Genomic DNA, 25,764 nt, shown 5'->3' with positions numbered 1-25,764 from the left:
GGAAACTGAGGCACTGTGTGGAAGTGACTTGGCCAGGGTCACCCAGAGAGCCAGTGGCAGAGTCAGGAATAGCACCAAGGCCTCCTGGGACTCAGTCCTGGTCTCTATCTATCCTGCCTCCCTAGACAGGGAGCTCTCTTGGGCAGGGACTCATTTTTTTGCTCTTGCAGGCATTGCAGACACTGAGAAGATTCTCCACCCTAACGGTGAAGGGAATGGAAACAGAACAGTGTGTGACATTGCACTCTGTATTCCTTATGGAAATATTCTGATGATATGGGTATGAAATAACTGAGATGTACTTTATGCAAGATGGGTCTTGTAAGATATGATTGGAAAGGTTATAATTTACTGAATGTGATTATCCAATTCGTATGCATGTATCATTTCTGTACCTAAAGTAAGGAATATGGACTATGTAACCATTACAACTAGGTGTGTATTGGGAAGACATCCACCAGATGACAGGCCATCAGTTTTGATGAGCCAGAGGAAGGAACCACAAAACCATGAAGATACTAATCTCTCTCCCTTCTGGGAGGTGTCCAGGGAAGTAACTGTGACACCACTAGCCTGGTGGTCTTGTCATCTGATAGTAAACATTACCTGGGACTTCTTGTAACTTTCCACCAGAAGGGAAGGGGGGGTCAAGTTTGGGAAAGAAAAGACTCCTGCCTTGTGTAAATCTTATTTAAGGGTGGGGAGGAAGCGAAATGCGACTCCTCCTCTCCATGGCCTGTCTGCCCAAGAAGAAAGACTGCTAAAGTCACCTGAAGAGAAGGTGTGCGGGAGGGTGGGGGGAGGCGTCCAGCCTGAGACAGGGGTCCAGCCTGAAAAGAAATATACCTGGAACTGTGACCCACAGAAACTTTGCAACCAGCCTAAAACAACATGTAGGATAAGCAATTACATGTTGTAATGTGTTTCTTAAGTATATTGAGCTTAGCTTGCGTACTCTGCTTTATTTGCTCAGTAATCTGCTTTCTTCTGTCCATTGTCTCTTATGCTCACTTAAAATTCACCTTTTGTAGTTAATAAACTTATATCTTATTTTTAATGTAACCCTGTGTGCAAGTTTCATAACAAAAGGGAAGGGAGACAGGGGGAAGAGGCTGTGCATACCTTGCACCGCATTGAGGGAAAAGGTGGATTTCATAATATACGTTTGGGTTTGCGCTCCAAGGGAGGTGGACACCTGAGTGCTGGGGCAAGTCCCTTAAGTTGAGCCTTCCCTGAACTGATCTCAGTGTCTGTTTTGTTCTGCAGTTTGGTGTGGCCCTGCCTCTGTGTGTGCTGGAGGAAGCTTAATATCTTGGCTCAGCAAGACAGGTATAAAGGGTGTTCAAGTTGGCATAACAGGCAGGCTCAGTGGTATCTCAGCACTTCTGGTGGCATCCTAATGGGGATAGCCCTTCATACTGTGCATCTAGGGCAGGTCCCAGCTCTGGAAGGAGTGTTCCTTGGAGGTTTATGGCACAAGACACTTGTGCAAAGGGCCAAGGGCTGAGGATCTGAGTTTCCCAAAGTGGCTGGTCATGCTTGGAGCTTCAAGGTTTTGGGTGCCTCCAACCTGAGTGGTCTGATGTTCAGAAAGTGTCGAGCACCCTTGTTATGGAAAAATCAGGTCTCTTTAAGAGTGTTCATCTGGGAAATATCCCAAAACCTAGAAGCACAAAAAATTGCCAAAATTTTTGGGAGACTAAGCCTGAAAATCAATAGGCAATGGAGTGAACAGGCGACATTATCAGCTGGTGTAAATCAGTATATCTGTAGACTTCACTTCAGAACTCTTGAGTAATCTACTGCCTCTGGCTGGGATCTGGTGTGTTAGAGCGGTGCGGTCTGGGAGCCTTTACGCCTGGGTTCTATCCCCAGCTCTGGAAGGGGAGTGGGGTCTAGTGGTTGGAGCAGGGGATGCTGGGAATCAGGACTCCTGGGGGTCTATCCCTGGCTCTGGCAGGGAAGTGGGGTCCAGTGGTTAGGGTAGTTGAAGAACAAAAACCAGGGATTCCTACATTCTCTACATTTTGCCGGTGCATTGAATTGTGAACAGATTCCTGAGAAAGGCTCATCCTCCTGTTCTATCTAAAAGGCCCCGGTAATGTCCAGCCAGCTGGGACATCTCACAAACTGCAGGTTGGATGTGCTAAGGTGGAGGCGGAAAACATCAGATTCCTCATCTTTAGGTGCAAAGACTAAGAACGGTCCCCTGGGTCCACCCCGCGCTAGCACAAAGCTCAGCGCCTGTGTTTCTCACTGCAGACTTCCTGCACAAGCTACAGCCTACAGAGCTGTGAAGTGCCCATGAGCCAAAGTAAAAACACTTTAGTGGTGGAACAACTTTTGAAATATTTCTGTACCAGTTCCTCCCCACCTTCAGTAGCTGAGTTCAGGGGCTGTCCATGCTCCGCATTTCATGAAGGTCCAAGCCTTCGATTTTTCCCTGGCTCTGCACCAACAACATCCTCACACTCTGAAAATGAGAAATCAGCTCATATTTTCGGGAGAGGGGCTGAATCCTGGCAGCTCGTTGACCCAACAATCCCAAATTTCCCACACAAACCCCACCCAGCCTCCATTGCAGAGTGCTGGTTTTCAAGGCAGTTGCCTTACACACAGGGGTTTCCGTTCAATTTGGATATTATCAGCACCTTACATTCAGGGGGCTGCATCTCATGAACTTCCCAACCTAACGGCCACCCATTTCCCCAGCAGACTCCAGAACAGCCCCAGTGGCAGCGTGCCAGTTTGCAAGCCAGTTTGAGTCTGCAGCTGGTTTTGAAAGCAGTTTGAAAATAGGATGTGAGGGAGATTCCCACATGGGCCATTCTTTTTAGGTGCTAAATGTGAGGAATTGTACCAGACTGAAGGTGTCATTAGGAATGTGCCATTGAGATGACCTCTCTGGGCCACTCTGGTCCTCCACAATGTCCAAGCTGGGTATTCTCAGCAGGTGGGCAATGGTCAGTGGAACTCACTGCTACAAGCTAGAGCTATGGGCACTTGGGAAGGACAAGAGGGATAGGAGATTGGGAGAAGTCAGGAAGTGGAAAGTTTAGTAAATCAAATACTAATCTATGCAGAGACCACCACATGGCTGTGACCTGGAGGGCCTGTTCACTCAGGGGGTCAGGGAATGGCCCATGAGACTTCCCCACTAGGAGGCTCTGGCCCTGATCTGGCTTCAGGGCCTGGGACTAGCTGGTTCAGGGAGGTGAGGATCGGGGGTGTTGACTCCTAGTATGCAGAAGCTGGGGGCCAGGGGAACTCTGCTACAAGTTGGAAAAAAAACATCCCTCCCCCACCTCATCTCTTGTACTCATCTGCCTGTCATAGGAACTGCTGCTACACCCTGACTTGAGAACGTGCAGGGTCCTTCTCACCTCACTGTAACACAGGAAGCGTCAATCCACCGAGCTGCTTCTCTGACCCTCAGCCATGCTGCAGCTCTGCACCAGGGATCTATGGGCTGTTGTCTCTGTCAGGGACTGCACACCCCCCTGCCCCTGGCTTTGCTAGCATGTTGTCCTCTGTGCTCTGCAGACTGGCCTAATGGTTACAGCGGGGAGACTGGAATCCAGGACTCCTGGGTTCTATTCCTGACTGTGACAGGTGAGACAGGTCTAGTGGGTTAGAGCCGCAGGGGCTGGGAGGCAGGACTCCTGGGCTGTGGGAGGGACATGAGGTCCTGTGGCTTAGAGAGTCGTAAATGGGGAACACCTCATCTGATTAACCTGAAACAAGGGAGGAAAAAAAAATTCTCCCAGATCTAGCCTACTAACTGTCTATTGAGTCCTCCCATTAATACCCAGTGGCAGGTAGTCCCTCTGTTTGGCATGGTAATAGCAAATGTCTGTGGCTCCTAGGTAGGATTAGCAAAGAAATTACCCTTCAGACCAGACGAGGGATCCCTGTCCATCATCTCCACTCACCTGCGGAGTGTGGGACCCAGCACAGAGAGAGACTTGGATGGTGGGTGTTTGCCCAGCAAAGCGTCCGTGAGTCTGTGCTGCCCTGTGTGTTGAGGTGTCTCCCCTTAACTCTGTGTCTTCTACACGCTCCACCTCCACCTGCTCTGTGAGCTGGAGAAGCTGCAAACCATAAATGGAAATGATCATTTGGACACTATCTTAGCAGGGAAACCACCTAAGAAACTACGGTGACCAGATGTCCCAATAAAATCAGGACTGTCCCGATATCAAGCAGTTTGTCCCGCGTCCTGACCGAAGTACAGTCATGATGCCATTTGTCCCAATATTTTGTTTTGGGAGCCTTCCCTCCTCCTCCGCCACACATACACCTTGTTGCTTAGGCGGTGGTGACTGGCAAGGGGGAGCGCCTTTTCAATGGTTACACTCACTCGGCACATTCGGGTCTTCAGTGGCACTTCAGCGGCGGGTACTTCCTTCTTTCATGGCATGGTATATTACCCGCCACTGAAATGCCACCAAAGACCGTCAGTGACTAAAGGACCCTCCGCCGAGGTGCCACCGAAGACTCAGATGGGTGACTGTAACAATTGAAAAGGTGCTCACCCTGGGGTGGTCCAGAAATTTTAGAATTCTCATCTGGTCACCCTATAAGAAACAATCATTGCTTTAAAATTAGCCCCCATTCCCCTGCCAGAGCCAGCGCTAGAACCCAGATGTCCTGAATCACCCCTCCCCTGTTCTATCCACTAACCCTGAGGCCTGGGCAGGGAGCAAGAACCCTCCAGTCCCAGGGCTGCAGTTGGGGGTCCAGGCATTGGGGCTTCCCAGAGCTGGGGACCCATATCCAGCTTCTCATTCACTGTAATCCCCAGGTTCTTTTCTGCAGAACTGCTGCTTAGCCTGTCGGTCCCCAGTTTGTAGCAGTGCTGGGATTCTTCCGTCCTAAGTGCAGGTCTATGCACTTGTCCTTGTTGAACCTCATCAGAGAACCGGAGAAGAAGTAGCTGTGATTTGAGCGGGGCAGTGTGCAGACAAAGAGACGAACGGCTGCAAATAGCTTGGTTTCCCCAGGTGGTAGGCAGGAGAGGAAATTGAACAGGTTTCAATTTGATAATGCGACAGAGAAAAATACACAAGTCTTAAGGAGTGAGTGGTGGTGCTGTGCAGGGGGGAGAAGCGTTCACAGCTGAAAGGCAGGAATTTTGCACTGGAAGTCAGCCAGATGGGGAAAGTATAAATCAGTCCAACATCTGTCTACGACTGACAGCATGATCTTGTGACTGTGGAGACGTGTGGGATTCCTGCATTAAGGACCGTGTGTGGCATGGCGTGAGACTCAGCAGTGACAGAGACTAATTGAACCCTTCAAATATCATGGAGACCATTTGGCAGGCAGCTGAAACCACAGCAAGACAATCGAAAAAGCCAGGTGAGCCAGAAAACCATGTGCGTACGTTGCAGAGTAAATTCACCTTTCATAAGCGCTCAGACCTGCAGTCACGGGCTGGAGGGCATCCTGCTGCTCATAAAAGCCTGCCATCAAGAGCCGTGAAAACAAGAGAAGCCAGAGGCAAGGAAGGGTTGTTATAAATGCCGTCATAGCCAAATGGAACCATCCTGCATGTGGGCACGAATGCCCAGGGTGTGGCAAACACAATCATTTTGCTAGTGTGTAACTCCGGAAAGGAAAAGTCCCAGGACAAATATCTGTTTCAACGAGGAAAAACATCTGAGAAATTGCAAGATCTGTTCCTCAGTGTGGCTAACCCACGGGACCCCCCTGCCACTGGACAAAAGTGGCATTAACTCACATGATCAGGGTTAAGCCACAGGACCTCCCCCTCACTGGAAATGAGTAGCATTTACCTGTGGGTCTCTGTGACACGATGCCTGTTACACAAGTGCCCCCCTGTGGCCAGAGGTCACTCTGCAGCACCCTTCCTCACTGCTGGAACTCACTGCTACAAGAAAGGATGGCAGGTGGAGAGGGGAAAGGAGGACAGTGCGAGTGGGAGAAACGGAGAAGGGGGAAATACTCTACAGGGTCAAACACAGAACCAAGCAGAGAACACGATGTGGCTCTGATCTGGCTGCTTGGCTGACTCAGGGAGGTGGGGAAAGGGACAAGGGGTCTTTCCCCTCTAGGGGGTGCTGGATGCAATAGGAGGAGAACAGGGAGCTGAGAACCAGGTAGAGGAACCACTGGGTGGTCACTGTGCTCCTCATCTTCAGGCCCAGCACCTGCAAGTCCAGCCCCTCATGGCAGGATAATGGCAAAGAAGAAAACTCACAGCTGTGAAGTGAGTCCGGAGGGTTCAGTTGCTGAGGACAAGTCACACACAGTCCGTATGTGAAATACAAACCAAACTTTAGCCAGGGTACAAGTCCAACCAGAGCCTGTCTCGGTGCCCTGTGGCATGTCGATCTGCAGCTCTGTCCCTGGATTCCCGCCTCAATCCATCACAGCCCCCTGGTTCAAACTGGCTCCCAGCCCCTTCCGGGCTCTCTCAAATTGTCCCTGCTCTGGTATGGAGCAGTGCCCCAGGGCTCCCTCCCTGGAGGTGATGTCTTCACCCTTTCTGGGCCTCTCTCGCCCCAGCTCTCCTGCTGCACCACTAAAAGTTCAGTTCCACCTTCTGGGGTGCATCAAAAGTCCAGGCCAGTTGCCCAGTGGGATCCAGGCCCACTCACTACTCAAGATCTCAGCCTAGGGACCTCACAGATATCAGCCACCAGCCTTGTCTCTTTAAATAAACTGTGTCACTGCTACAATTCACTAGGTCACTTCCCCAGAGCCACAGCACATTCTTCACCCACACCTCAGGGTCATGTCCTGGTTGAGTCTCAGCAACCACCCCAGAGCCCTTTCTTGCTCCCCCGGGTCTCTGCGAGCACTGCTCTGTCCCAGAGCCTTTAGCTCAGCCAGAACATCCACACTCCTCCAACTCCAGCAAAGAGCTGCACCCAGTACCTTTTATATGGGCCTGCTGCACCTGGATTGGCTGCTCCCTGCAGCCTCTCTGATTGGCTGTGTCCCAAACAGCCACTCTAGGCAGCTTGGAGGACCTTCTCCACTGCCCTTTTCTGGGTCAGGATGTGGCAGGGTCACGAGGCCTCGAGCAGGGGGCCTCAGGGCCTCCTCCACCCTGCCACAGGCCTAATAAATTGGCTCCCAGAAGGGGAGTGTTTTTAATTCCCTTTGGACTGAGATGTGGAGTTCTATACCCTGCCCCCAGTGTGGACAGTCTTAGATAGACTCTAGGAGTCCACCTCTGTAGCTTAACAAAGAGAAAGTTAAGCAGGGACCTGATACCCATCTGTCAGTACTTCCATGTGGAGCAAATATTTGACCGTGGGCTCATCAACCTAGCTGAGGAAGGTCTAACATGGCCCAGTAACTTGAGGCTGACGTTAGACAAATTCAGGCAGGAAATAAGGTGCTTATCTTTAACAGTGAGGGGAATTTACCACTGGGACCATTGACTGAGGTTTGCGGTGGATTCGCCATCACTGGCTATTTATAATCAAGGTTGGGAGTTTTTCTGAAAGATCTGCCGTAGGAATTAGTTTGGGGACGTTCTCTGGCCTGTGTTATACGGAAGTCAGTCTTCTTATATGGTCACAATGGTCAATTCTGAGCTTAGAATCTCTGAATATAGGAAGCCACCGAAATCTGATATCATTAGGGTTAACCTGTGGAGCTCCCTGCCACTGGATATGAGTGGGGTTAACCTGTGGGACTCCCTGCCACCAAACACAAGCGGCATCAACCTAGGCGACTCTGTGGCACTGAACCCGATTCTATCAGATGAGCCATTCCTAATTTAGGATGCTTTAACCCACCAGACCCCACTCACCTCCCAGAGCTGGGGATAGAACTCAGGAGCCCTGAAATAAGCTTAACTGAGCGATGCTGGTTTACATCAGATCACAGTTTGACCCATTTTCTCCATGCCCCAAAGTAACTAGTGATTTTTGCTTATTCCATTTGGGAAGGGGTGATTACTCCACCATGAAACTGGTTTTAACACCAGGGGCTTCAGGTGAACAAGGTTCTAGAAAAGACTGGTTTGTAAAGTTTGAGAGTGGTCAAACCCAGGAGGTTCTGGAATGCTCAGATTCTAGAACCTGTGAAATACCACTGGGAATAAAATCCATATCCCAAGTGCAAGATTCTGGAACTACCCAGGAATCTAGAGCCCAAGGGACCCTACTAGGCTTTAAGAAACTTGGAATCCATGAGGATCTACCAACAGCAATAGATTTAGAATGCATGGACTTTTATTCAATTGAAAAGCATTTTGACATCTAAAACTACACAGTTCCAGAGTCAGCCTAGTATGAAACTCATGGGATCATATGGAGTTTTACACTATTTATACCCATGACAGGTATAGAGTTCTAAAACCAAACAGGAATTTAGAACCCTCTGGACCCTAGGGGGTTGTAATTAAGACTACATTTTAGTCATGGGTATTTTTAGTAAAAGTCATGGACAGGTCACAGACAGTAAACAAATATTCATGGCCTATGACCTGTCCATGACTTTTACTATATACCCCTAACTAAAGCTTGGGCAGGGGGCCACAGGTGCTTTTCAGGGGGCATTCTGGTGGTGCTGCTGCAGGTGCTGGGTGAGGTGGCCCGCATCCTGCTGGTGGTGGGGTGGGCTGCAGCGCATGGCCCGGGACCCCTGATGGTGCTGAGGGAGAGTCAGGGCTAGCAGGGGCTCCCTATCTGGCTCCACATGTCTCTGCAGCTCCTGGGTGGAGGAGGGATTAGGGGACTCCGCACGCTGCTCCCACCACAATCACAGCTGCACAGCTCCCATTGGCCAGGAACCACAGCCAGTGGGAGCTGCAGGGGTGGAGTCTGCAGGTGCAGGCAGTGCCCAGAGCCCCCTGGCCTCTCCTCTGACTAGGAGCAGCAGGGCCATGCCAGTGGGAGCCAGGAAGGCCCCATCCCAAAGGAAGTACCTGCCCCCACACACCCTACTTCTTCCCCTAGTCCTGAGCCCCCTCCCACACACCCAAACTGCTACTGCCGGCCCTGGGGATGCCCGGCTCAGGCAGCCCCAGAACCAGCCCCAGTAGCTGCAGAAGTCATGGAGGTCACAAAAAGACACAGAATCCATGACCTCTGCGACAGACTTGGAGCCTTAATTATAATATGCCAAGAGACATAGAACACACGAGAATCTAGAGCCAGCTGTGAATCTAGACCCAAAGATACTCTATTCAGTAAGGACACATTGAGATACCTAGAACCAATCTGTTTTAAAGTAACAGGTTTCTAGATTTTGCAGGAGTTCAAGTTTTAACTCTACTTCCATGCAGTTAGTTTCTCGCCTGTTCTCCCTCTAGAATCTGGTCCAGACACATCACTAATGAGATCCTCATGAAAAGCCGCTTTGACCTGAGCAAAGAGAGACGTCCTGAGCACCTGATGGAACGTCTGCCCCACAAAGAGGTAGAGGACTGGAGTGAAGCAGACGTTGAAGCAGAACGTGATGATGCTCACGAGCAGGAAGGCATCAGTCAATGACTGTGGCACATCTCTGATGAGCGTCAAGCTCTGGTAGAGGTGGTAGGGCAGCCAGCCAAAGAAGAATGACACCACCACAGCCACCATGACTTTGAAGGGCTTGCTGCTTCGTGCCAGCCCCTTCTCCTTCATCTCCAGCCCCATCCGGCTGTAGCATACCGCGATGATGCAGAAGGGTAGCAAGAAGCCCAGCAGGAACCGGACCACGAACAGCACAACATATGCGTGTATCCTCCAGGCCTGCACCTCAGCTCTGTCCTGGTCACTGGAGAGGATGTAATATATTGTGCAAATGACCCTGTCTCCCTCCACCTCCCAGGTCTCCTGGAAAAACAGGTAGGGAGCACTAAGGGTGAAGGAGGCCAGCCACACACCCACGACCAGCTTCCTGACCCAGGACATGGTGCGGTGATGCCGGGACCAGATGGGGCAGCAGGTCAGAGTGTAGCGGTCCAGGCTGATGAGGGCAAGGAGGAAGACAGAGGAGAACAATCCCAGGTGGGTGCAGGAACTGAGGACCTTGCACATGGCTGTTCCGAAGACCCAGTGGAAACCAAGGAGAACATGGACAGTGAAGAAAGGGAGTATCAGGGTAAAGAGGAGAGAACAGGACACCAAATGGATGAACCAGAGGGTGGTCACCGTCCTCCTCATCTTCAGCCCCAGCACCCACAGGTACAGCCCATTCCCCACCACACCCACTAGGAAGGTGGCAAAGAGCAACACAGCAATGGCCAGGTTAGTGCTCTTCATAGATGCTGGGGGCTGGGTGGAGTTTGTCCAGGTTACGGGCAAGAAGGTCGTGTTGCCTCGATCCATGGTTCCCTGGGGAGAGACAGAAGAGGGGTTGAAAGTACAATGGAGGAAAGGAAAAGGGAGAGTGGAAGAAGAGGAAGGAAAAACAACAGAGGGGACCTCTCTGGACACTCTCTGGTCCTCCACAATGTCCAGGCTGGGTATTCTCAGCAAAGGGCCATGACCAGAGGAATTCACTGCTACAAGATAATGCTATAGGCAGCAGAGGAGGGAAAGCAGGATAGCAGAGGTGTGGCAAGTGGGGAAGAGGACAATTGTCTAATAGATCAAATTACAGCTATGCAGAGAACATCACATTGGCTGTGACCTGGAGGGCCGGTTGAGTCAACGGGGCAGGGAATGGGACACAGGGCCTTTCCCCACTAGGAGGCACTGACTCTGATCTGGCTTCAGTGCCTAGGATTACCTGGCTAAAAGAGGTGGGGAATCAGTGCTGTGGGCTCCTAGCATGCTGGAGCTGATGCCTGTGGAACTCACTGCTACAAGATAGAAAAAGCCACCCCACCTCCACCCACCTTGTGCTCATCTACAGGAATTACTGCTCGTGCAAGCGTGCAGGGTTCTTCTCATCTCATTTTAACACAGGAAGCCACAATCCATCGAGCTGTTTCTCTACCCCAGTCTTGCTGCAGCTCTGCACAAGGGACCTCTGGGCTATTGCCTGTCACAGAATGCGCCCCTCCCAGACTTGTTAACTGGTGACCTCTATACTCTGCAGAATGGTCTAATGGTTAGAGAAGGGGGTGGGGGAGCCAGGACCCCTGGGTTTTATCCCCAGTTCTGGGATTGAGGAGGGCTTGAGCAGGGGTGGGAGGTCAGAACTCATGAGCTGTGGGAGGGACATGGGGTCTTGTGGCTTAGAGATTCGTAAATGGGGAACACCATGCTCTGATGAGCATGAAACAAAGGAGAAAAATTCACACAGGTCACAGATCCAACCAATTAACTCTGTCTATTGAGTCCTTGTGTTAACCCTATTAATATCCAGTGGCAGGGAGTCCCACAGGCTAATCCCACTAATACCCAGTGGCAGGGAGTCCCACTAGTTTGTCTTGCTAATAGACAATGTTTGTGGCTTCTAGGTAGGATTAGCAAAGAAATTCCCCTTCAGACCCAACGAGGGGCCCCTGCCCATCGTCTCCACTCACCTGCGTAGTGCGGGACCCAGCACAGAGAGAGACTCGGATGGTGGGTGTTTGTCCAGGAAAAGGTCTGAGTCTGTACTGCCCTGTGTGATGAGGTCATTCCCCTTAACTCTGTGTCTTCTACACGCTCCGCCTCCACCTGCTGTGTGAGCTGGAGAAGCTGCAAACCATAAATGGAAATGATCATTCGGACGCTGTCTTACCAAAGAAACCACGTAAGACACAGCCATTGCTTTAAAATTAGTCCCCTCTCCCCTGCCAGAGCCAAGGAGCCCTGGTTCCCAGCCCCGCAGCTTCTCTAACCCACTAGACCCCATTCCCCTCCCACATATGGGGCTAGAACCCAGCTATCCTGAGTCACCCCTCGCCTGCTCTAACCACTAACCCTGAGGCCTTGGCAGGGAGCAAGAGCCCTCAGTCCCAAGCCTGCAGTGAGGGTCTGGGTGTTGGGGCTTTTGCCACCCCATCCAGTGCTTCTGCCAGGTCTCTGGGATTTCCACTGGGGTGGGACATCCATTTGTCTAGGGGCCCCCAGTTGGCCTGTGCCCCTGGGCACGGGCCCCCTTGGTCCATTGGATAATGCACTAATGGCCAGATGGGCTCCTTGGACCAGTTGGGTACACAGGGAAAGGGATGAACTGAAATGTGGAGTCCAGCAGTACCCGCCGGGCTAATATCAACGCCACGCACTGCCCATTGGAGGGGGTCGTGTGGCCAAAGGGACTAGAGCTTCGATGGGGCTCTCAAAGAGGCACGTGCCCCAGAGACACAGTCACAGTGGTTGGCATGAGTGTGGCCGGGCTGATGTCCTGAGGTTGGACGTGAGCGTGCAGAGAGGAAAGGGCTGTTGGATTCAGGGGTCGCTTGCAACCAGGTGCTGCAGACCCTGAGCTCAGAACTGCCCAAGAACGGTTAGAAATACCATGCAGCCCTGTGTTAAAAGTTGCCAGTGATGGAGAAACTGGGTTGGTCTTTTTAGTCGTTATCTTTTGTATCTGCTGGCCCTCCAACCTTGGCCAAGGTGAGGTCTTCACAGTTACTGGACCTGGGACCGGAGCTTAACCCCTGGGAACACCCCCCCACCACCACTGGACACAAGTGGCATTTACCTGTGGGTCTCTAACACGGTGCCTGCTACACGAGTGCTCCCTTGTGGCCAGAGGTCACTCTGCAGCACCCTTCCTCACTGCTGGAACTCACTGCCACAAGACAGTATGGCAGCTGGAGAGGGGAAAGGAGGGCAGTGCGAGTGGGAGAAGCAGAGAAGGGGGAAATGGTTGTGTTTGACCCTGTAGACCAAGCAGAAGACACGATGTGGCTCTGATCTGGATGTTTGGCTGACTCAGGGGGGTGGGGAAAGGGACATGGGGCTGTCGAAGAAAAACAGAGTTCTCACTCTCCGGTTGGGTGCAGCAAGTCAGATACTAGAGAAAATAAAGTGTAACTGCATGCGGGGGGAGAGAGCAAAACAGGTCTCCCCCAGGTAAACAATTACAGCAAGCATTTACACCTTTGTTACATACAATAATAAGCAAGAGTTGTGTTTTGTTTACACATAGGTCATCCTGATATCTTATTTTTCTCACTTCTATTTAGATTCTAGTCTACATTCCATATCTAACACAAGGTCGTGACAACTTTTCACACAGTTCTTTCCCACTCACCTCACACAATCCTCACTTCTACAAATCTTGCGTTATTAGGGTTACAGCTAGCCTGACTCTTGCTCACATAAGGAAACTGGGTGGATTTGAAATCCCCTTCAAATTCCTGTCAGTTCTTTCTCTACTTCCACAGGGCCCTTCCCCTCTAAGGGGTGCTGGATCCAGCAGAACCGCAGCAAACACTGATATACAATAGGAGGAGAACAGGGGGCTGAGAACCAGGTAGAGGAACCACTGGCTGGTCACTGCTCCTCATCTTCAGCCCCAGCACCTGCAGGTCCAGCCCCCCACGGCAGGATGATGGCAAAGAAGAAAACACGCAGCTGTGAACTGATTTCCCCTCCTACCCACATGAGGGTGGCCAGAGATGGCTCCTCTGCTGGCATGAGGGTCGATAGCAGTGTCAGGGCAGGGGAGATCCTTTGCATAGGAGGGAGGGACCGAAAGAGGTTGGAGAAAGGGGGGCAGAGATACAGGGACTCACGTGCCTCAGCAGTGGAAGAACTGTATCTCCTTCACCATCCAGCCAAAGACAGTCCACCTTATGAACAGAATAGAACTCAGGAGATCAGGCTACTGCTCCGTCCCCCTTGCTCTAACCACTAGGCACCACTCCCCTCCCAGAGCCAGGTAAAGAACCCAGGCCTCCTGACTTGCAGATCCCCTGGGGTTGCCAACTAGACCCCACCCCCTCACAGTTCACCCTTGTTGTCTCATACCATCTGTTTTCCCAGTAGTGTTGGGTTCCCATCAGGGGTCTCTGGGTTCCAGCTCCATGGCCAGGTTCTGTGTAACAGACACACTGGGGAGAGCTTCGAGTTTGAGGGTTTTAAGCTAGAAAAGGAAGTGGCTGCATTTCCATGAATTCCTTCACCAAGGGACTTACCAAGAATATGTCGGTGAAACAGGAATCCTCACTTCTCTTTTCTCAATGCCCAGCCACCCCGCCGCTCAAACCGCCCAGAGCTGGGGATACAACCCAGGAGTCCTGACCCACAGACTCCATTCTAAGAGCACTTAGGGTAGGGACACTGCCTGGACAGCTAGTCCAGCTGTAAGCAGCCATGTGGACTGAGAGGCCCAGCATAGGTTAATAAAGACACCCCAGATTTTTCAAGTACATACCCAATGCAGCTCTACACCTGCATGCGATATTCTCCAAACCTCACTTTAGCTGCATAGTGTCCCGCTGCCGGAGTCATTCATTGCTTCCTGGAGGACCAATGCATCAAATGCATCAGGCCTTCTTATGGGGTGGCACTGGCCTATCATCAGCACCTTCCCATGGCAGAGCCTTGTGGTGAGTCCTCAGCAACTGAGCTCTCTGGACGAGTCACACACAGTCTGTATGTGAAATACAAACCAAACTTTGTCCAGGGTACAAGCCCAACAGGAGCCTGTCTCGGTGCCCTCTGGCATGTCTGTATCTGCAGCTCTGTCCTTCACAGCCCCCTGGTTCAAACTGGCTCCCAGCCCCTTCCGGGCTCTCTCAAATTATCCCTGCTCTGGTATGGAGCAGTGCCCCAGGGCTCCCTCCCTGGAGGTGATGTCTTCACCCTTTCTGGGCCTTTCTCACCCCAGCTCTCCTGCTGCACCACTAAAAGTTCAGTTCCACCTTCTGGGGTGCATCAAAAGTCCAGGCCAGTTGCCCAGTGGGATCCAGGCCCACTCACTACTCCAGATCCCAGCCTAGGGACCTCACAGATATCAGCCACCAGCCTTGTCTCTTTAAATAAACTGTGTCACTGCTACAATTCACTGGGCCACTTCCGCAGAGCCGCAGCACATTCTTCACCCACACCTCAGGGTCATGTCCTGGTTGAGTCTCAGCAACCACCCCAGAGCCCTTTCTTGCTCCCCCGGGTCTCTGCGAGCACTGCTCTGTCCCAGAGCCTTTAGCTCAGCCAGAACATCCACACTCCTCCAACTCCAGCAAAGAGCTGCACCCAGTACCTTTTATATGGGCCTGCTGCACCTGGATTGGCTGCTCCCTGCAGCCTCTCTGATTGGCTGTGTCCCAAACAGCCACTCTAGGCAGCTTGGAGGACCTTCTCCACTGCCCTTTTCTGGGTCAGGATGTGGCAGGCCCTCAGGGCCTCCTCCACCCTGCCACAGACCTAATAAATTGGCTCCCAGAAGGGGAGTGTTTTAATTCCCTTTGGACTGAGATGTGGAGTTCTATACCCTGCCCGGAGTGTGGACAATCTTAGACAGACTCTAGGAGTCCACCTCTGTAGCTTAACAAAGAGAAAGTTAAGCAGGGACCTGATACCCATCTGTCAGTACTTCCATGTAGAGCAAATATTTGACCATGGGCTCATCAATCTAGCTGAGGAAGGTCTAACGTGACCCAGTAACTTCAGGCTGATGTTAGAGAAATTCAGGCAGGAAATAAGGTGCTTATCTTTAACAGCGAGGAGAATTTACCATTGGGGCCATTGACTGAGGTTTGCGGTGGATTCGCCATCACTGGCTATTTATAATCAAGGTTGGGTGTTTTTCTGAAAAATCTGCTATAGGAATTGTTTGGGGAAGTTCTCTGACCTGTGCTATATGGAAGTCAGTCTTCCTATATGGTCACAATGGTCCCTTCTTATCTTAGAATCTCTGAATATAAGAAGCCACAGAAATTTGATAGCATTGTGGTTAACCTGTGGGACTTCCTGCCACTGGATATGAGTGGGGTTAACCTGTGGGACTCCCTGCCAGCAAACACAAGTGTAATCAACCCAAGGTTCTCCCTGCTACTGAACAAGAACGGTGTCAATCCAGAGGATGCTCTAACAGGCTGCCTGCTTCCTGAGCACCTCCTTGAGGTCAGATGTTGTGCTGCAGTACCTGGCCTTAGTTCCCCTTGTATTAATATCAAAAGGGGAAAAAAAAACACATTCCCCTTCTGGGGTCCAGTTTATTTCCTTCAGACACACATTGGCCTTCTGGGCCCTGAGCCTCATTCAGTGTTTTTATCTCCATAGGTGGGAAGCCCCCAGCCCTCCCTCCTGGAGATGGCTCACAGTTCAAGGTATCTCTCTCCCCTCGGGTGGACTAAAGTCCATTTCCCCATAAGGAACAGCCACCTGGTTATAGATGGCACTCAGTGCCATTGGGATTAACTTGTGGGACTCCCTGCCACTTGATATTATTAGGCTTAACCCATGGGACTCCACGCCACTGGGGATTAGCCCATGGGACTCTCTGACACTGGGGATTAGTGGAATAACCCAAGTGTCACCGTTTTTGTGGTACCAAGGACTGTGAGTCATCTTCTTATCCTCTATCCCCCCCCAACAGTGCCCACACCTGTTGGTATGGTTCAACTCAACATCACAGCGCTGAGATGTGTTTATAGTGAAAACATACATACGTTTGTTATCCAAGGGGCGTGATGGAAGAGCCAGTAATGGGAAAAAATGGGTCATAGAGAAAGCAAAATCACAACTTTCTTCCTAGAGATTTCCCCGACAAGGCTGCGATCCCGCCTAAGAAAGTTTCTCTCACGCGTCACGTTCGCAGCCTTTCAACTAACCTCGGTTGAGATCCCTGGCTGACATCTTGATGCAGAATAAAATGGTGTCTCCTTGCCTTCTGCCTCTATCCCCTCTGTCTTTGAATACGGCCAGTATTATTTTTTTATGGGGTGCTCCTTTCCATGTAGATGGCCCTCCCGTTGCGTTGGCTCACGATGCCTAGTCTACATGGCCAGCTGAAAGCCCAGCAAATAAATCTCTTTTGTGTGGCAGGAAGCCCATCTCTCTACCTCTGCTGCACTACAGAAGAACCATATGTAACTCCTGCCACTAATACCTACTGCCAGAGAGTCCCACTGGTTTGCCTTGGTAATAGCAAATGTCTGTGGCATCTTGGTAGGATTAGCAAAGAAATCCTACCAAGATGCCACAACGAAGACCCCTGCCCCTCGTCTCCACTCACCTGGGCAACGCAGCACCCAGCATAGAGAGAGACTCGGATGGTGGGTGTTTGCCCAGCAAAGCGTCCGTGAGTCTGTGCTGTCCTGTGCGTTGAGTTGACTCCCCTTAACTCTGTGTCTTCTATACGCTCCACCTCCACCTGCTCTGTGAGCTGGAGAAGCTGCAAACCATAAATGGAAATGATCATTCAGATGCTGTCTTAGCAAAGACAATCTAAGAACAGCCATTGCTTTAAAACTAGCCCCTACACACCTGCCAGAGCTGGGGATAGAATCCAGAACCCCGGCTCCTAAACCTCCAGCTTTTCTAATCCACTAGCCCCCACTTCCCTCCCACATCTGGGACTAGAACCCAATGTCTTCAGTCCCCCTTCCCTGCTCTAACCACTAATGCTGAGGCCTCGGCAGGAAGCAAGAGCCCTCCAGTCCCAGGGCTGCAGTGGGTCCAGGCATTGGGGCTCCTCCAAACCACTTGGTGCTTCTGCCTGGGAGTGGTGTCAGGGCGTGGGGTTTCCCCAACCTAGCCCACCCAGTGCTTCTGCCAAGGCTCCAAGATTTCTGCTGAGGTTGGGTGTCCATTTTTACGGGGCCCCCAAATTGGTCAGAGTCCTTGGGCACAGACCCCATCAGTCCAATGGATAATCCACTACTGCCCAGCCAGACTCCTTACGCCGGTCGGGTGTGTAGAGCAAGGGAGCACAGAACTATGGGGTCCAGTGGTACAACCTGGACAAATATCAACACCCACCTGCCACCCATTGGATGGAGTCATGTGTCCAAGGCATTAGAGCTTCGACGGGGCTCTCAAAGAGGCACATGCCCCAGAGACACAGCCATGGTGGCTGGCATGAATGTGGCTGGGCTTATGCCCAAAGTTGGACGTGATGTGTGCAGAGAATAAGGGCCTTTGGATTCGGGGGCTGCTTGCACCAGTGCTGCAGAAACTGATCTCAGAACTGCCCAAGAACTGGGAGCCCGAATCCTGCCCACAGCAGATCTGCTAAGGGTGCCCAGGCAGCCGGGCCTGCGGAGAAACCTCTTACTGTTGGAACTGATGAGTCAAAGTGCTCTGAAATCCACACACCCGCTCGGCTTGGCTTTAAACTGGTCACCTCTGAGCAAGCCGGAGCAGAGCGAGTGGGGCAGGTTCAGAGACTTGTGATCCAGGGCCCTCAGTTAAAGCTGCATGAAAAGGAGTTGCTCTTAATTTTTTCACAACGCTCTCAGGAACCAGTTGCAGACTTGTATCGACTTGGAAAGTGGCACCAAGCTGCAGGGACTCTCCTGGAGTCGGCGAGAGCAAAGTGCGGTCGTTTGATCAGGGACATTGGGAGATGCAGCCCCCTGAAGATGAGCAGCTGTTAATATTCACACCTTGCACTGATGCCCCATGTGGTGGACAACTACCTTGAAAATGGGCACTCAGAACAGAGGTGGAGGTGGGGTTTGTGATGCAAATTTGGGGTCATTTGGTCCAGGGTGCCCACAGTACTGGCCCTCCCACACATGCTGTTTGAACATGTTCAGATGGTTTAACGTTCGTGGTGCAGAGCGAGGGAAAAAGGAAGAGGTTGAACTTTGGGAAACGTTGAGCCTAGTTGGACCCTCAGTTCGGCTACACCACTGGACAGAGGACAGGTGTGGCCGTATTGCAGAAGTGAGTCCGCTCCTCGAGCTGTTCACACCTGTATTTAAAAGGAGTTCACACCTCTGCGAGGTACGGCTTCTACCGGAAATTGAGGGTGAGCAACACCCATGCTGGAAACCAAGAGTTTCTAGAACCTAGCCACAAATCTAGAATTCACAGGACACTATTTTTTTTTCAAACACATAGATGCTTGGATCCTTTGAAGTGCTAGTGTCAGATCTGATTGGGTTTCAAGACATTGTCACATCTAGAACTCAAGAGGTTCTAGAGCTAGCCAGATATCTAGAACCAAGGCGTAAGGCTTCAATGTTGTCATAGATATTTTTAGTAAAAGTCATGGACAGGCCACAGGCAATAAACAAAATATCATGGAAGCCGTGACCTGTCCCTGACTTTTGATAAAAACATCCCTGACATAATAGGGAGGCAGGAGGATCCAGCACCATGCATCCACCCCTCACAGTGGCTAAGAGCTGCAGGAACCCCATTTCCCAGGAGTTGGGAGGGATCCCCCTGCCACCCTGCAGGGCTGGAGCTGTGGGGGTTGCCCATGCCCACAGCCACTGAGCAGCTCTGGGATTCCTCTGATGCAAGTGGTGGCAGCTGGGAGCTGGGGGGGGGGGCTGGTTGCCCACAGGAGACAAGCCACTGCAGGGTGGAACTTTGCCAGGGGTGGTGGCTGGGCAGCTCAGGGGTCACTGCTGATTGTGGCAGCTGGTCATTGTTGGATGTGCTGCTTCTGGCTGTGGCAGGTCAACTGTGAGGCCCACAATGTCATGGAGGTCACTGAGTTATGGTTTCCGTGACTTCTGCTACCTCTGTGACATAACCTTAGCATTACTCATGAGGTACTATGGTGTGTGTGTGTGTGTGTGTGTGTCTGTGTGTCTATGTGTCTATGTGTCTATTTTATACACAGACACAGACACACACAGACACACAATTAAAATCCCAGTAGTATGTAATGAAGTCTAGACATCTGAGTGGTTCTTAAATCTCAAGGTTTTTTTAAAACCCAGACTGGTCCTATGTGGTCTCGTACATCATATATGAGGTTGGAAAATGGGATGTTCTAGACCACATATGAGTTGTTTGGATTTTAAAGCTTTGGTAGACCTAGAACCCAAGCAGTTCAAGAACCAGCCACATATCTCTAATGAATAGGACCCTATTAGTTTTGAAACATACAATGGCTTGGAAAACATGATATTCTAAATCTGGCACACATCAGATCAGTTCACATTCCTAACACTGACAGACCTGAGATCCAAGATGTGAAGAACTGGCCCAGGATTCCTAGAATCCATGAGATCCTATTGAATTTTGAATCAGGGATAGGTGTTATCTGTCACAGTTGGCAGTCTTGTTTCATCTGAGCAGTATGAATGGAAAAAGATTTTTGAAATAGATGATTTAAGCACATGTCTAATTTACCTACAACCTCTGCCCATAGCTAATGGCCCACACAGGTCTAGCTTCCTTAGATACCCTAGTGGGTCCAGGTGACAACTGGTTCAGCTCCCTGACAACATCTGCCTGACCTCTGGATAGAATCAGAGATTCCAAGGACTGAAGGAGCATGGTGGTCCCCTAGTCTGACCTGCTGCAGAACATCTCTGAATTAGTCCCTGGTTGAACTGGAGCAGACATGTTAAAAATACCATCCATACTGGGTTAAAAATTGTTGGTGATGGAGAAATCATCAGGATGAGTCCTTTTTACTCTTTATAATCTTTTGGATCTGCTGACCCCCAGACTTGGCCCAGATTTTGTAATTTAGCTAGAGCTGGCAAGTGACATCTTCACAGTTACTGGGACCTGGGACCAGAGGTGAAGAGGGCGGCCCACACTGAAAATGCCAAGGTCAGGGCAGGCTGCAAAAAGGAGAGCACTTTATCCCAAAACTGGTGGTTAATATAGTAGTTAGATTCACTAACCAGTCACAAGCTGTGCTCCTGACCCCTCACGTGGGTTATCAAGAAGCCAAGAAAAAAAGAAAGAAATCACACAGCCCCCTTTACTGCATTCCAATCTAGGCTCCCAATCAGCAAATTGGTCCAGTAAAGTGAGAAGTTACTTAAAACTCTATTCACTGTACAAAGTGTTCTTCTAGATCCCCAAAGAGCCAGCCACATTTCCAGATCAATACTGGTTTGGGTTTTACCCCCAAAATTCCATGTTGCCAGCAAATCCTTTAACATCTAAAACCAAAGGTTTTACTGTAAACAGAAAAAAAAGAAGAAGCAGAGAGTTAAATGGTCGAAGCAATCAGATACACACAGAGACTTCAAAGCCTATTTATCAGTGGTCAATTTGCTGGCTTGTAAAGTCCCCCTGGAACACACCCAAAGCTTGGATTGGTCATTCAGTCCTTTGTTCAGAGGTGCAGTTTGTAGAGAAGTTACTCCAGAGTTGAAAGCATGATTGAAGACAAAATGGAGAAGGTGCATCTGCCATCTTCTATCCTGGGTACATCCTCTGTCCCAAACACAAGGTCCCAGCATGCAGGTACGGAAAAGCTCTAGGAGTCTCCTGTCCACAGGCATGTCCCAACAAGTCCTGCTGACTCAAATGCATAGTGCCTGGCTTCTGTCAGTGGGTTTATTGTACAATTGATTTCCCTTGATGAGTCATCCAACAGTCTAGGCAGTGCTAATGCCAATCTATCTGGGGGTTTCACCCAGATACACAGCACACTATCAATATACCACACATATTTATAACTCACACTACATATATCACACATACATATAAACAAACTTACTATATTTAGAAAATCATATATTACCACTAATATCTTACGTGGCATATCTGGTATAATTCATGCAATTTCATAATATTGGTATCCATAATATTATGAATGGTCATCCACATTCCATACAGCAATACAGTTACTAGCTTGGATGTTACCTCTTCACCACCCTGAATGTTCATGGGCAGGTGGTTTCTTTGCTCTTCGCTCTTCATTCTCCTGGCTTCTTTTCCTGACTGGTCACTCTTAAACTAAGGCAGAGACTCTCCACACTAAATATCCCAGTGAGTGGGTCACACAGTGTTTGTAAATTATGTCAGAGCCACCACAGAAAACTTACAGAATGTATGTAGTTCAAGGAATGCCTGGGAATTATTATTTATTATTATCTTTTATTTTGGTAGCACTGGGAACCCCAAATCCTGGCTCAGGACCTCACAAAACACAGCGCAAAAACACAGTGTCTGTCCCAGACAGCTCACAATCTAAGGGGATCCATGGACAGAGACCTGGGCTGGGACACAGTTGACATGGGTTTGTTCCGAGTTGTGCCACTGGATGGACCAAAGGTTCTATTGGATGACCTTGGCAAAGTCACTTCCCCACTCCGTGCCTCAGTTTCCCCATTTGTGAAAACTGGAAGACTGCCACTGACCTCCTTGCTAAAGTTCTTTGAGATCTACTCATGACAAGCACTAAAGAAGATCTAGATATCACTATAGCAATATACAGACCCTTTGACGAAGCGGGTATTCACCCACAAAAGCTCATGCTCCAAAACGTCTGTTAGTCTATAAGGTGCCACAGGACTCTTTGCTGCTTTTACAGATCTAGACTAACACAGCTACCCCCTGATACTAGACCCTTATATAATATACCACACCTAATGGATTGTAAACCATTTGGAAATCTAGAACCCCATTGAGACTTTTAGCAAACAATCTGGAACCTGTTGGATTCTATGGGGTTTGAAAGCAGTTTAGAATCCAATGATGTCCTAGATCCAGTTGGGAATCTAGAACTCTTAGACTTTGAGTTTGAACACATTAAGAGGCTTCCAATAAAGGAGATTCCAGAACCAGCTAGTGATGCAGAATCCAAGAGAATCAATTAGGTGAGAACACATTGAGAGATCTAAAACAAACAAGATTCTGAGGCTGGCTACTGATCTGGTGCCATTGAGGACAAATTGAGTTTGAAAAAATTGAGTGACCTAGAATGCATGGGATTCTAGAGAGAGGAGGGAATCTAGAATCCAGGAACATTACAGGGTTCATGAACAGTTAGATGCTTGGAACCCATTAGGATTTAGAACCATCAGGAATCTAGGGACAAAGAGAATGTCAAGTTTTCAACTCTCCCTAAGTCTGACCACCTTGTTTTGTGTTCTCAGCTTCTGACCCATGTCTTCCACTAGACTCGGGGCCACTGCAGCCAAGATCGTCAGCAAAACCCGCCTTGACTAGAGTGACAAGAGACGTCCTGAAGACCTGCCAAAACTTCTCCCCCATAAAGAGATAGAGGATGGGGGTGAAGCAGGTGTTGAAGCTGCATGACAAGATGTAAATGATCAAGAGGGGGCCTCTCACTAACTCTGTCTCCTCCTTGTAGAGCTTCAATCCATAGTAGAGGTGGTAGGGCAGCCAGCCGAGGAAAAAGGAAACCACCGCGATCACTATGACTTTGAAGGGTTTCCCTGCCCACACCAGCTTCTTCTCTTTCATCTTCAGCCCAACGCGGACATAGCATCCCATGATGGTGCAGAAGGGCAGCAGGAAGCCCAGCAGGAACTCAACCATGAAGAAAGCCTGGTGGACCTGTCTGCCCAGTTCCCGCATCTCGGATCCATTCCAGTCTCTGGAGAGGGTGTAATTACTGATGCAGATGATCCTGCCCCCATCCACCTCACGGGTCTCCCGGAAAGCCAGGTAGGGAGTGCTGAGACCGAAGGAGGCCAGCCACACACCCACAATCAGCTTCCCAGCGCGGGGGAGGGTGCGGTGATTCCGGGACCAGATGGGATGGTGAGTGAGGATGTAGCGGTCCAGGCTGAGGAGGGTGAGAAGGAAGGCAGAAGTGAACATATCCACAGAGATGAAGGTATAGAGGAGCTTGCACATGGCTGTGCCGAAGACCCAGTGTAAATCCATGAGGAGGTAGACGATGAAGAAGGGGGTCATCAGGGTGAAGAGGAGGTTGCAGGAGATCAGGGAGAGGAACCAGAGGGTGGTCACCGTCCTCCTCATCCTCAGCCCCAGCACCCATAGGTACAGCCCGTTCCCCACCACACCCACCAGGAAGGTGGGGAAGAGCAACACTGCAGAGGCCAGGTGAGCGGTGTTCACTGCTGCTGGGGGCTGACTGGAACTCTCCTGAGTGGTTGATGGGAGAGTCGTGTTCCCTTGGTCCATGGTGCCCTGGAGAGAGACAGAAGAGGAGTTGGAAGGGATGACCGTGAAGGGGAAAGGGGAGAGTGGAGGAGGAGGAATGAAGCAATAACAGAGGAGGTTAGGAACTCATTATTGGATAGGACCTAGCTGGGCACCCTCTGGTCCTCCACAATATCCAGGCTGGATATTCTCACTAACTGGGCTATAGCTGGTGGAACTCCCTGCTACAAGATAGGACTATGGGCAGCAGAGGAGGAAAAGGGTGGTAACAAATGTGGGAGCAGTGGGGAAGGGGACAGTCTAGTAGGTCAAATACACAGCTGTAATCTGGGTGATGGACTGGCTCAGGGTGGGGTGGGGAATGGGACACAAGGCTTTTTCCCCTCCTAGCAGATGACAGCTCCAATCTATCTCCAGGGCAGGGACTGGCTGGTTCAGGGAGGTGGGGATAGGTGTTGTTGACTCCAATCATGCAGGAGCTGGTGATGGTGGAAGTCACTGCTACAAGCTGGACAAAGCCACCCACCCAAAACTGTCTTCTGAGCTCATCTGCCTGCCACAGGAATTGTTGCTACACCCTGACTTGTGAGAATGGGCAGGGTTCTTCTCACCTCAATGTGACACAGGAAGCCTCAATCCACTGACCTACTTCCCTGCCCCACAGCCATGATACCAGCCCTGCACACTCTGTTCTAACCTCATTGACTCCCTTGGGTTCTGCATCATTAGCTGGATCTGGAATCTCATTTCTTGTAAGCCTCTCAATGTGTTCAAACTCAGTCTATGGGTTCTAGATTCCCGGCTGGATCTAGGACCTCTGGGTTCTTACCTCTGCCTGGGAATCCCTCTGCCCATTGTCACGACTCACCTGGGTAGCGCAGGACCCAGCAGAAAGAGAGAGTTAGATGGTGTTTATTTGCTCAGGAAAGCATCCGTGAGTCTGTCCCCAGAACCCCTGAGTCCTCCCCTGTGTGTTGTATTCACGCCCCTTTACTCTGTTTCTTCTACATGCTGCACCCCACCAGCTCTCTGAGATCCACAAGCTGCAAACCATGAACAGAAATGATCATTGGACACTGTCTTAGCAGAGAAACTGCCTAAGCAACAGCCATTGATTTAAAACTGGGCCCCACTTCCTCCCTGAGCCTGGCACAGAACCCAGGAACCCTGGCTCCCAGCCCCCCGGCTCTAATGCACTAGATTTTTAGCCAGCAGCTCATCTATTGAGCTGTGCCCCCGTGAAGAGGAAGGGCCTGTATTTTGCACAAGTCCTTTCCTGACAGGGGATGCACCCAGAGATAACCCAGCCCTGTTAGCTCACTACAAAAGCTGAGTCACAAATGATGCAAGTCTCAGCTCAAGGGGGTGGGGAGTCCAGTGGTTTGGAGCTTGGGGAAAGAGGTCACTGGGAGCCAGGACTCCTGGGTTCTGTCCTCAGCCCTGGAAGGGGGGTGGAGTCTAGTGGTTAGAGCAGGTCAATAGCCATGAGGGCTCCTATGTCATCTACATGTTGTGGGTACATCCCTGCATGAGACAGCTCCTGTGACATCCTGCCCCTTTCCTTTCTAGATAAAATCTCAGTCCTCCCTCCCAGCCCCTCCCCAGAGTGTTCGTTACACAGGCCCCATCCTCAGAGCTCCCCGACAGGAACCCAGCACTACTGGGAAAAGAACCCCCAACAGCATGGTATGCGAGACCAAGGTTGAATTCTGAGGAGAGTGGGGCCTAGTGGTTAGAATGGGGGAAAGGGGCTGGGAGCCAGGACACCTTGGTTCTGTCTCTGCTTGGGGAGAGGAGTGGGCTCACATGATCAAGGCGGGGCTGCAAGCCAGGACTCCTGGGTTCTATCCCCAGTTCCGTGTGGAGAGTGGGGTCTAGTGAGCTGGAGCAGGGAGAATGGGGTAGGAGTCAGGACCCTGCAGTTCTATCCATGGCACCAGGAGAG

The 25,764-nt window shown here is 50.6% G+C and overlaps 2 protein-coding genes across 3 annotated transcripts in view; both read right to left on the bottom strand.

The window, feature by feature from the left end:
* Window positions 1–9,246: 9,246 nt before the first annotated feature.
* Window positions 9,247–11,491, bottom strand: LOC115640490 (probable G-protein coupled receptor 33). Its single transcript, XM_030543307.1, has 2 exons — window positions 11,441–11,491; window positions 9,247–10,301 (listed from the first exon to the last, which is right to left on the bottom strand). Exon 2 carries the CDS (start codon window positions 10,293–10,295, stop codon window positions 9,255–9,257), a length of 1,041 nt encoding a protein of 346 aa, XP_030399167.1. The 5' UTR covers window positions 10,296–10,301; window positions 11,441–11,491; the 3' UTR covers window positions 9,247–9,254.
* Window positions 11,492–20,802: 9,311 nt separating this feature from the next.
* Window positions 20,803–25,764, bottom strand: part of LOC115640486 (probable G-protein coupled receptor 33) — a 28,796-nt gene continuing 23,834 nt past the window's right edge. For both annotated transcript variants that reach the window (XM_030543278.1, XM_030543281.1), the window contains one exon: window positions 20,803–23,846. In XM_030543278.1, the coding sequence (XP_030399138.1) occupies window positions 22,791–23,840 (1,050 nt within the window). In that variant the 5' untranslated portion in view covers window positions 23,841–23,846 and the 3' untranslated portion in view covers window positions 20,803–22,790. The remainder of the gene's footprint in view (window positions 23,847–25,764) is intronic.

This window comes from Gopherus evgoodei, unplaced genomic scaffold, assembly GCF_007399415.2.
Source record: "Gopherus evgoodei ecotype Sinaloan lineage unplaced genomic scaffold, rGopEvg1_v1.p scaffold_31_arrow_ctg1, whole genome shotgun sequence".
Classification (NCBI taxonomy): Eukaryota; Metazoa; Chordata; order Testudines; family Testudinidae; genus Gopherus; species Gopherus evgoodei.
Note: the sequence above shows the minus strand (reverse complement) of the source record. Positions and strands in the feature narration are given on the sequence as shown.

Coding starts and splice junctions, on each gene's coding strand:
- LOC115640490 (XM_030543307.1), bottom strand. CDS start 10,295: ATGGATCGAGGCAACACGACCTTCTTGCCCGTAACCTGGACAAACTCC.